General features: G+C 48.1%; 2 protein-coding genes and 1 pseudogene across 2 annotated transcripts; 1 reads left to right on the top strand and 2 right to left on the bottom strand.

Annotated features, from left to right (window-relative positions):
- The first annotated feature begins 3,411 nt into the window (after window positions 1-3,411).
- On the top strand, window positions 3,412-4,485 carry LOC147984436 (uncharacterized). Its single transcript, XM_087543548.1, has one exon. The coding sequence runs from the start codon at window positions 3,427-3,429 to the stop codon at window positions 4,312-4,314; it is 888 nt and encodes a 295-aa protein (XP_087399674.1). The 5' UTR covers window positions 3,412-3,426; the 3' UTR covers window positions 4,315-4,485.
- A 155-nt stretch (window positions 4,486-4,640) lies between these two features.
- On the bottom strand, window positions 4,641-9,446 carry LOC147984435 (L-type lectin-domain containing receptor kinase IX.1 pseudogene; annotated as a pseudogene).
- Window positions 9,447-9,601: 155 nt separating this feature from the next.
- On the bottom strand, window positions 9,602-11,737 carry LOC147984434 (chaperonin-like RbcX protein 2, chloroplastic). Its single transcript, XM_087543550.1, has 5 exons — window positions 11,385-11,737; window positions 10,396-10,487; window positions 10,233-10,290; window positions 10,061-10,126; window positions 9,602-9,959 (listed from the first exon to the last, which is right to left on the bottom strand). Exons 1-5 carry the CDS (start codon window positions 11,592-11,594, stop codon window positions 9,834-9,836), a joined length of 552 nt encoding a protein of 183 aa, XP_087399676.1. The 5' UTR covers window positions 11,595-11,737; the 3' UTR covers window positions 9,602-9,833.
- Between the last annotated feature and the right edge of the window lie 251 nt (window positions 11,738-11,988).

Here is an 11,988-nt window from a genome sequence, read left to right as displayed (position 1 = left end):
GCCGTCGTTAATTGGTCGTATTTGATGACGCTATGAAAATGTCCCAACAGATTAACGGGCCACAAACGAGCCGATTGTAACCACGGACTGAATTTGGCCCATAATCAGAAAAGGTCATTAACAACCCATAAGTAACCGGATGCTGAAAATGAGCCCAAGAATAAATGAGCCCTGAGAAGGTCGAAAGATAACACGGGCTTGAAAACGGCCCAATGGAATAATGGACCATTAATGGGTATAAAGCAATATACTGTTCATTACGGGCCAGTTTCGTCACGGGCCGTTAATGGGCCAAGAGTTACAAAGTGCCTCATATGGGCCGAAAGACGTCATGGGCCAGACATGGGTGGGAAGTTACAACGGGCTAGAATCATATTGGACGGACCAGATGACGCTATTGGGCCTAATTCGGATAGGCCGTAACGGGCCCTAGGTTAGCGGGCTGTAAATGGGCTATGTGCGAACAGGCCATTAACAGGCTTTCCGTGAGCCGGCCCGCTATCTTTTGACCAAATCAAACTGGCCGGCCTTTTCACAAGAATGGGCCTCTGTTAGGCCGTGCCACGTGTCGATGTATCATTGGCGCATTCTGTCCAATGAGTGGATGACATCTGTCCCAACGGTGAGCCGCCACGTGTTTTCTCCAGTCAATGATAATTTTACACGTGGAAAATCCCCATTGGTCTGGGCTGTTTAACGGGTTATCTGATCCAAACCGGAACCCGATAGCTTAACAACGACACGTTACGGTGGATGCCACGTGTCGGTCACCCTTGACGAAAGAATTTCTATGACGCGTGATTTATCGTCATGGAAGTGGACACTACCGTAATGATAATTTTGGTAATGTTATGGAACACTTCTACGACAGCACATGTATGACTATCTTGATTCTGTCATAAAATCGTCATGGATGTACATGCATGACAGAAAACGTGACCTATTGTGACAAACACGTATCATCACAGAAGTGTATTTTTTTGTAGTGATAGTCTCATCTCTAGCCTCTATTCTAGCAACGAGTGCACGAGCATCTAACAAATTCCATGGTATCAATAGATCAACGTAATCTTCTTCCCAATATCAATACTTGCATTCATCCACACAAATTTGAGCAAACAATGAGCTACCGGAATTGCGCCGAATCCGGTGAACAACCAAATCCAAAGAAGCACATACCCCATCTTTTTTACACTTGAATAACACCCATCCAGGATGTTCCGGTGTGGTGGAAACTCGGCGCACCACCTGCCACAGGCAGCCGCTGCACCCCGGGCGACGGCCGAGCGTTTCTCTGCTGGTGAACCATCGACGGCAGAGATCCGAGCGGCTAGAGGCCGATTCAATACTTGCATGTGGTGTGGAGGCATTGCCGGGGCTGTATGGTCTCATACTCAGCCAATTCATAGCAAAGGCGCACCGGGCAGCCAGGTGCGTCAAATCTGGCGGCGACGGCGGCAGCCTCAGATTTATTGGTTGTGCGCGAGCGACGGGGCAGGAGAGGCCCAAATCCGGGCGGTCAAGGACAACAGCGGAGCCTACAGGCGTGCGCGGTGGCGAGCGGTGGCCGACGGGGGTTGGGCACGACGGCACCGGCGTAGATGCGGCGCGGGAGCACGGCGGGGGAGACAATAGAGTGGAGGAGAGTTTTTCCTCCAAGCCCGAGCGCCGAGTAAAACTAGGGACGGCGGAGGCGAGTGAGGATAATAATTTATCCCCGCCATCAGCTATTGGGGATCGGTTAGGTGCGGTTAGAAGAGTAAAACCGAATGTTTACTCCTCTAACTAGTTATAGGGGGTCAGTTAGAGTTGCCCTTAGAAATTAAAAAAAATCATCAAAACAAGTCGAATATATATGACATTCAACACATATGAGTGCAACTAAAGCCAACAGTTTGGCATTGCATGTGAACGCTGATACACAGAATTAGGGCAACCTATCTATACGAGTCTAATGTCTACATTCTCACGGCTACAAATTTCACAAACAATTTCCCAAAGAAAATGTCTGACGGAGTAAAATGAGCCTCCAACGGTCAAGGCTGAAATCCCGAGGACGTAAGCGACGCCCCAGAACGGAAGGGTCGGATTCCTTGTTAAAACGAAATAGAGACACACCACCCACTCGACCGCGAACATGGCGCTACTCACGAGGCCCACCAAGCCTAAGACTTTGCGCCGGAAACGGCGGATAGACTCCTCGTCAGGCTCCGCCGTCGCAAGGAGGCCCTCGTCGATAGCGTTCTCGAGGTCGGCCATTATCTGCTTTCCTCGATCTCCTTGGTTCTCTCTTTTTTCCTTGTCGATGTATCAATCTGTTGCCTTTTCTCTTGAATAAAAGGTATCGATCAGTTGGATGCCCCTCGTAGCTCGCTTGGAGAGCTGCAGCTCGACTCCTCCTGCATATATATTGTGCAGGTAAAGAGGGTTAGACTTGACCGACATCTGGAGGGTTAGAGAATCCGGACCTTGTTTGATTTCAGAAAAGACACGAAGTAGTTGTTTGGATAATGAAGATAAGCGATAAGATTATAGAAAATGCGTTTTCAGCTGATTTCTAGGAAAACCAGTTTTATCTACTATTTTGTGAATAACCGGTTTATAGAAACTATGTTTGATAAGCTCAGCTGCTGGTTGTGGATGACGGCAACGTCTTTCATCTGGGGGCTGGCCGTGAGCGCACGGCAGCAGCCGCTTTCCGTCGACGACTCGCGCGCGGACGACGGCATCGACCGCTTCTTCTTGACGACTCCGGCGTACGCGCATGGCGGTGGCTACTTCCCCTCGCCAACACGGCACGCGCACGGCAGTGAACGCTTCCACTCACCCCGCACGGACGGCGGCATCCGCTTCCATGGACATACAGGCCGACGGTAGAGAGCTGATGCTCAGGGTCAATTTGCATGCACGCCGGCCATCCAAGCTCGCGATGAATGTAAAATTAGCGCTAATGGATTTGTTGCGAAAAAAGTGGAACTGGAAAAAATCAGTTGCGGTGGGTTTCTACGATCGTGTTTTCTCAAAAACAACTATTAGTCATTTTTCACAAAACGCAGATTCCTGGTTTTGTGGAAACCAAATTCTGCTTATCCATGTTTTTGGTGGAAAGCCCAAACATGGTTTTAGTTTGTTAGGCGGTTATGTGAGTCTGCGGAAAACTAGTACTGGTAAAACTGTGTATCCAAACAAGGCCGAAGGGAGGCTGAGACGGGCCGGGACAGGATACTAAATCGTGTCAAACAATGAACAAAACAAAAGACGAAACAGGCTGCCACGGGCCTCAGCTGCAACCTGCACACATCGTGATGCTATTTTTTAATCCAATGGCTGTGATAGCTGAGTTTTAGCAAAACCGCCCAAACGGGCAACCAACAAACTCTGTTCGCATTTCAAAAAAAAAAAAAAAAACTCTGTTCGACCACTATAATGGCGGCCGCCGCCACAGCCACCGCCGCCGCCGCAGCCGCAGCCGCCGCATGTTCGTCCAACGTCTCTGTTTCCGACGCCACCAACGCATCTCCCTCCAACACACCCGCCATATCCTCTGCTTCCGACTCCGACTCCGACTCCGAGGATCTCCGACTCCTCCTCCCAAACCTCCTCCCCGCTTCCGCCGCCGCCGCCGCCGCCCCCTCATCCGAGGGGCAGCTCCACCAATTCCACCTCCCCGCGCTTCCGTCCCCCATCACCGTCCGCACCATCCCTTCCCTCGGGCTCACCTTCCAGCTCTGGCCCTCCGCCACCACGCTCCTCCGCTTCCTCCCAGCCTCCCCGCATCTCCTCCCGCGCCCGCCCACCGCCCACTGCCCGCTCAGCATCATGGAGCTCGGCTCCGGGACCGGCGCCGCGGGCCTCGCCCTGGCGGCGGCCCTCCCGGCGCACACCGTCCTCTCCGACCTCCCCGCCGCGCTCCCCAATCTCCGCCACAACGCCTCCCTCAACGCGCCCCTCCTCGACTCCCGCGGTGGCTCCGTCTCCGTCGTGCCGCTCCCCTGGGGCGATGCCGCCGCGATGGGGGCCGTGGTGGCCCCAGCGCCGGCGTCTCGGTTTGACCTCGTCGTGGCGTCGGACGTGGTCTACTACGAGGAGTTGGTCGACCCCCTGATAGAGACGCTGCGGTTCTTCGTGAAGGGGGATGTGGTGTTCCTGATGGCGCACATGAGGAGGTGGAAACGCACGGATAAGAAATTCTTCGGGAAGGCCAGGAAGGTGTTCGACATTGAGGTTTTGCACAAGGATCCACCCCCCGAAGGCTGGCGCCATGGTCCGGTGGTCTACCGCTTCACAGCGAAGAAGCAGCGTGACAAGAAGTGAAAGAAGCAGCTTCTCCAAAAGGTAATGGATGTAATGTTTGCTTGCTTATGCCCATGCTGATTCTACTGTACTGCTAGAGTTAAACACAAAATGTTTCTTGCAAACGATGTGACATTGTGCAACCGAAGACAAAATTAAACAGGAAATCTTTCTTCCGAGCTTGGAACAGTATCACATTGTGCAACTGAGGACGAGAATTTAGTTGTATGCTGGTTTCGATTGTTCGGGTGCTTCTGCTGGCCCAATTTATAGTTGATTTCGTGGTACATGATCAAAGTGTTGGATTGTAGTTCCAAATTTCATGAACCCTCGCCTAAAATAATACATTGCCTGAACTCTATGGTTGTTGACATTTTACACAGTTGCTTCGCAAGCAACGGGGCATAGCAAATTTTGTAGTTTGAGCTTTGGGCATGTCCAGTGGCGGAGCCAGGATTGGAGCAAACCCCGGGCCCAAAAAATATTGGCGAGATTGAAAATCTTTACCGCCTATAACTACCCTCAAAGTACCTCATATCTACGCAAAAAAATACCACATGTGAAAGCATACAATATGGCTCAATTGCACAATCGATCTAGAATTTAAACCCAATGCTTATGGATCCTTAAATCTGTAAAGCTACATGCTACATAGTATAATTAACCTTTTGCATTACACCCTTTTTGTCAAAAGAAAACAAACTTCACTTGTGTACTTAACATATTAGTAATGCTTTACCTGAAAGAAATATGTCAGAATTCTTCTCAAGTGTATTGATTTCCCCGGACGAAAAATTCTGCTGCTGCAGCTTTTTGGTACCGTACACAAGGTCAAGCAAACAGCTCCTGTGAAGAAAACGAACATATACTGAATACATTAAATCTGTTTCAATTTGAAGCAGAAAAATTGAGCGGATCTTAGACATCGTTGTGTCCACATCAGTTTGAAGTCTGAACCAGCAAATGCATTGAATGTATGAAGAATAAATCTTCAGAAAGGTGTTCGAGTTTTCACCATCATATAATCAAACTGGTCAACACAATAGTCGCCCGGAGCAATCTGTCCAGAAGGGCGGGGCGACGCCCCGGCGGCGCAGGAGAGGCGGCCTCCACGGCACGCGTTGGGGAGCGGGGAGCAGGGAGCCGGGAGGGGAGCACCACTGCACCGGTGCGAGGGGAGGGACGGCTGGCCGGGAAGCAGTAGAGCCAGTTCACAGCCGCTCGTTGCATGAGTTAGGTCGAGGCCGCTCCTCGCGGGTCGAAGGAAACTGGGAGGACGGAGGACGAGACCACCTCTTCCGTGGTTGCGTACAGTGCTTGCTGGGCTAGACCCTGGGCCCAACTTGAAATCTAGGTAGTTGGGCGTAAAACAAATTTCCCACGCACCGGGCCTGGGCCCTAGGTGCCCGGGTCCTGTCTCCACCCCTGGGCATGTCAAGTTTGTTTTATTCAGCGTTACCGTGGTTTAATACTGTTATTACTTCAATATGATGGACCTCCAGTGAATATCTCAATGACATGGTGCCTCTGTGTATTAATAACGAATATGGGCATGTAAGATCTTATTTTACTTGACCTTAATTTACTCAGTGTTCCGCATCTTTTGTTTGGTGTTCTGGTATGAGTCAGAAACAATATTCTATACATACTATTTTTCATTTTAGTGGTTTATCTATTTGGTAATTTGCTCCCTTTTGTTATGGGGTACAGATATAATTACGTAGTTTATTACTTCATTTCGTTATGGGGGTATAAACATGTTTGCATTATGGTAACAGTCCCAACACTTGAATAGTTCGGTGTAAGGTCGATTCAAATAGGACACATCTACATCTAGTATCTCAATGCGCAGTTGAGAGAGTGAAAGGGAACATAGTTCAACAAAAAGGTAACTGAAGATAAGCAGGAAGGACATATGCTCAGTGGTGTTTGTTCACTGTATTTATGGTTAGTAGGTTGTGAGAGTAGGCCTTCACCTGATGTAGTGCCAGAATTGATTTTAAATTTTATCGTCATGTGATGAAATATCCAAATACAAATCCGCAATTGTCTTGCTGAATAAAAATGAACAAGACAACAACTGTCAACACCACTCTAGGTACTCACTCAGGATACATTTCATTGCTTATGTTCTACAGGTAGCCAATCTATACACAAGTAGTAACTGAATTAAACTGTTGGCAGCATCCAGCCAGAGTTAATAACAACATCTCTGCTGTTTAACTTTAGTGCCATTCTAATACAATCAGCACCAAACAAAAGCGAAAGTGTTAAAATGTTGAACATATAGAAAGGAACTGCCAGACTTAGTAGCCCACCTCTGGCAGCCGCACAGAAGGAGGTGAACTGGATGCATTGGTTGCAGTGGATGAGCTTGTTTTTCCATAACCATTGGACCTCTCCAGCCCCTGCTGCTTGAGTGTCCCATCAGATGAGGTGTATGAAAACCTGCACAGAGAAATTGGCGGTGCAAAGTACATGGCCACTGGCATCTTTGGGGGAAGGTTTGGCAATGGTGCTTCAAACTTCAGTACACTTATGACCTGACGAATTGAAGGTCGGAGATTGTAATCTGGATGTGCACACCAGAGTCCGACAACCATCAAGCATGCTGCCTCTCTATCTTCAAATGCGCCATCAAGCCTGCTGTCAACTGCATTAAGAATCTTGTTTCTTCCATAGAGATCCCATACCCACTGAACCAATACGATCTTGTCATCGTCTTCCTTTAGCACAACTGGTCGCCTTCCGCATGCAATCTCCAATGCAAGAATCCCGAAGCTGTAGACATCAGATTCTTTGCTTGCCTTGCCAGTGGTGACACACTCTGGAGCCATGTAACCCATTGTCCCAGCTAACACTGTAGTTTGCGAGGCTCGGTCGTGGTCAATGAGCCGCGCGAGCCCAAAATCACCAAGCTTGGCATTGAATGCAGAATCAAGCATGACATTGCTCGGTTTGATATCACGGTGAATGACACATTGCTCCCATTCCTCGTGGAGGTACAGGAGGGCGGATGCAACACCTGCGGTGACCTTGAACCTCAATGGCCATGTTAGCAAGTTACTGTTATCATAGAGGTGTGTGTCCAAGCTCCTGTTTGGCATGAACTCATAGACAAGCAAGAACTCTCCGTGCTCATGACACCAGCCCTCAAGCTGCACGAGGTTGCGATGCCTCAGCCGGCTGATGATCTTGACCTCAGATATGTACTCCTTCCTTCCCTGTGTAGACCCTTTTGCCACTCGCTTTATGGCAACATCGAGGTTTTGATCCTTCAAAAGGCCCTGGTAGACTGCGCCGAATCCTCCTTCTCCAAGCTTCCTCTCCAAAGCAAAGTTCCTTGTGGCGGCCACAAGTTCATTGTACCGAAATCTTCTTGGGCCACTCCCTTTTTCAAATTCACCATCAATGGACTCATGGTATCCTAGCTTCTTTTGTTTCTCATTTCTTGATCTCCTAGTCCTAAAATGAAGAAGGCACCAAACCAAGCACATAGAACAGACCACGACACTTGTTATAGTAGCCAAGCTTATGACCAGTACACTTCTCATCTTCTCAGTCTTCATCAGCTGCAAATCCGTAGAATTGAATTCCCAGTAAAGTATCTCATGGAGCTCAACAAATCTACCCGTGGCTGCTGAGAAGCCAATGGCCACTTTGCCTGGGAGGTATTTTCTGAGATCAACTGAATAAGAGAAGGTGGAGTTGCCACTGAATTGTGGATCCTCCAGGTACGTCAAGAAGACGCTCAAGTTCAAGGAGCTGGCCTGGTAACTTACCCACGCATTGGCTATGCGACCATCATTAATGCTACTATTCCACAACACATTGGTTGCGGATACAATTGAATGGATGTCGATGCCCACATGGTCTCCTTTTGGATCCCATGTGTCATTGTGGCTGTCGAACTCAACAGCCACGAGCTCATTGGATGGGTCATTGTGATCACTCCCATTGCTGAAGAGGCCAAGAAAACCACCAGTGGAGCTATTGGGAACCACCGAAGGGTACGGTGAGAGGAAGAAGGCTAGGCCCTCACCGTATGGATCGTGGGTTGCGCTCAAGTTTGTGGCAGTTATCCTGAAGGTGAAGTGGGTTGAGAAGTCGGCTAACTGACCAGTGGTGGTATCCCAGAGAAGCACTGGATTGGTGTAGACTGCTCGGCCTACACTGTTAGTGATCTGACCTTTCAGCTCGTCCTTGGTGAGCTTGATCCCCTTGTTGTAGAAGGCGTCCTCCTGGAACTGGATTGCGGTGGACGCACTATAGTTGGATTCGGTGAAATTCAGCTTGAAGGACAGAGGACTGACGCTGGCAATATTGAGAGTGAAGGATAGCACGAACTGGAGAGCCAGGAAGCAAGTTCCCGTGGTTCTCGATCTCATGGCTGGAGAAAGAGCAGTGGCCGTGGTGGGGGGTGGAAGCCTGGAAGGAAGAAGAGGAACAGAAACAACTTCTGCAGAGCTTAGAAGTTGTCACATATGCATGCTGCTGGAAATAACCAAGAGGGCATCAACTTGGTCAACTCTCGATGGCCTTGCATTTTACTCGGGTTGTCATACTGCCGGCCTGCCAATTCCTGAGAAGACAGATGTAAGACAAGAAGAGGAGCAGCTCAGGTTTGGAGCTCTAACATTGGTGGAGGTGGAGCTATCTGAAGCTCTAAAATAATGAACAATGAATCGAGCTTCCCAACAGGTGAGACGGGGCTTGGTTTGCATCGCCATGGCCGGCCAAGATTAGGGACAAAAGCAGGCACCACCACGAAAAGAGGCCACAGTGCTCGAGGATATCTCCGCCCAAATGTTGTTCCGATGGTCGAAGACAGGAAGCTATTACGGCCGCTTGGTTCAGCAGATTGCAACAGGTATTGTTATTGTATAAGTATAGTATATGTGGCAGGCTTTGCCTGGGTTCAGACATTCGGCCTGAAGGAAGGCTCTCTTCGACATGACGTTTACCCTTAGCAATCTTGATCATGACGTGTTGTTTTCTTCATATTTAGTTAAATCGAGCAATCTCATGCTGTGCATCCCCAAGAGTAAAAAAAAGGAAGAGAGAAGGAAGTTCAGTAAACCCGAATGCTCAATACAAATCCTAGTATAGAGAACACAGGCACACTGTCAAACATGAGCAAACAAAATGTCCGCACGTTCTGATATTTTTTGAATGCTCAATACAAATCTTAGTATAGAGAACACAGGCACACTGTCAAACATGAGCAAACAAAATGTCGCACGTTCTGATATTTTTTGAATGCTCAATACAAATCTTAGTATAGAGAACACAGGCACACTGTCAAACATGAACAAACAAAATTATCACACGTTGTGATATTTTTTTCGAGTTCACAGGACAAAAATCATTAAGTGACATTCACACAAACCCCTACGATAGAATGTACACCGACTATTCTATTCATGCAGGGTTATATCCACAAATGAGTAACCCAAATCGACACTCAAAATCTGCAGGGATTCTGCCACGTGTAGTACATTGTCGAGTGAAGCAGTCTTATCCTACTCAATATGTAACCGTCAATCTTGCTTGTCGCTGGAGTTCGTGTCATCAGTTGGCCACACCACTGTTTCCATTAGCCTCTCACGCATGAGCTCCAAGTTCTCATTCGAAATCCTCTCATACATTTTCGTATGGTCGCATTTCTGATCATATGAAAAAAAAACAGAGGTAAATATTTTTCTTCTGCATTTTGCATCCTATGCTTATCTTAGAACCGGTGAAATGGCTCTCTGCCTGCATTTACCTTGATCCATCTGCCGTATAAGTGAAGGCGCGTGACCATCACCCTCTCTGCCAGGTCTTGCCTCTCCTGGTATACATGTACGTAACAGGTTAAGAAATGATCAGGAATGCACTGTTGTATTTCCTCGTTTTTCGTTTCGGTAGCCTCGGGGAGCAAGAGACGAAGATGATACCTTCGAGAGTGCTCGCAGGAAATGTATACCCTCTTTTGCGTCATTGACGACAAGATAACTGACAAAGGACAAGTATAATATTTGAAAAAATATTTTGAAGTATTCGAACTGTCCAACAGGGAAACCCATTTGCATGCAAGAGGCCAAGGAGAAAAGATCTTACTTATAAAGCCAAGTGTATGCCGGCGGATTCATCTCATACAACTGATAGAGAACCGTCTGTGTGGCCTTGTAAGTGAAGTAATTCATGATTTCCTGCAAATGGAGACATGTCAAAGGGGACGGCTATCGAAAAATATGGCATAGACACAGTGAAACAAACCACGGAGGGGACGGCCTACACCTAAGCTGCCTGGTTTGAAAGGATATCCAAGCCATCTTTCGAAGGGCCTATTTGGATCAGATAACTCCCATAAGAATCTTGTATGATTTTGATACACCCTACTTTCTTTTCCATATATAGGCTTTTTGGATGAGAAAATGAGGCCATCGATATTCCTATGGACTGTTTCTCACTCTTGTATGATTTTTGGCAAGATGCCATTTCCCCGTCTGAATTTGCTTTTCATGTTTTGCATGGACTTTCTCTATCTTCAAAGGGATTGTCTATTTATAAGTTGCTTTTTCTCGGTAAATTTTAAAAGTTGCTTGGGATCTTTTAAAATCTCATTCATATTTCTAAGCCTTTGGATCAACATCCAACTGCTCTCACGTCCAAAGTCGCTTCATATGTAACCCACAAACCAAAATCTGCACTATAATAGTGCATGTTCAAAGATTGCAATTTTTTAGACTTAATAGTACACTGTTCTATCTGAATTAGTTTTTAGAAACAAAAAAAAAACACCTAAGAACCAGCGAACGTGTTAAGGTTTTTACTCGTTATATAAATATTTATGGGAATCACGCGAAAAACAGAATATATGAAACAAGTTCAGAGGTTCAATTGCGCTCTCGAGGATACGCATGAATATTCCCCGGAAAGAAAAAGGGGAGACACACGAATACTATCGTTTCGTCAAAAACTACTGCTACTCTGATATATACTCCTTACGTATCAATATTTTCTTTGCGCAAATCAGTACGCGCCCACCGACTTAATGAGGATACCAGTTAGTCGAGTGACCATTCAAGCGCACCGTACGTACGTACCAATTCCACGTCCCCGAACCCGTCTTCGTACTGTCCGCCGAACGCGTCCGCGATGACCAGGCCGCGGCGGGCGCTCCCCCTCGGCCGGCGGCGCCACCCCAGCCCGCCTCCGGCTCCGGCCGGTCCCCGGGACGACGGCCGCGGAGAGATGGATGGCGCCGCCCCGGCCACCACCGGCGTGACGACCGCTGCGGCCTGGGCGACGGCCATCGCTCGCGCAGTCGCAGAAAGCAAGAGGACGGCGAGATGCTTCTTGCGCAGTGACGACGTCGGGCGGTGGCACGCTGAAAGAGAAGGAAGAGATGCGGGATTCGGATGGGTGGTGCAGGCGTGTCCGTGTGACGGCGGTGGAGGGATCCAGGTGGGGCACAGACGCACAGTGGCTGAAGGCAGGAGAAGCGGGTATTCTATTTTTCGTTTTTTTCTCTTCATTTTCTGCAGAATCTTTTTTTTCATCATCAAAATAATAAAAATTATATTTAGATCCGTAGAACACCTAGCGACGACTACAAGTACTGAAGTGAGTCAGAGGAACGCCGTCGTCGTCGCCCCTTCCTCACTAGAGCCAGGCAAAACTTATTGTACTAGTAGACAGTCAGAAAGT

The sequence above is a fragment of the Triticum urartu genome, chromosome 2A (genome assembly GCF_056163025.1).
Source record: "Triticum urartu cultivar PI428250 chromosome 2A, HENAU_Tu73, whole genome shotgun sequence".
Taxonomy (NCBI): domain Eukaryota; kingdom Viridiplantae; phylum Streptophyta; class Magnoliopsida; order Poales; family Poaceae; genus Triticum; species Triticum urartu.
This window is presented reverse-complemented; position numbering and strand designations above follow the sequence as displayed.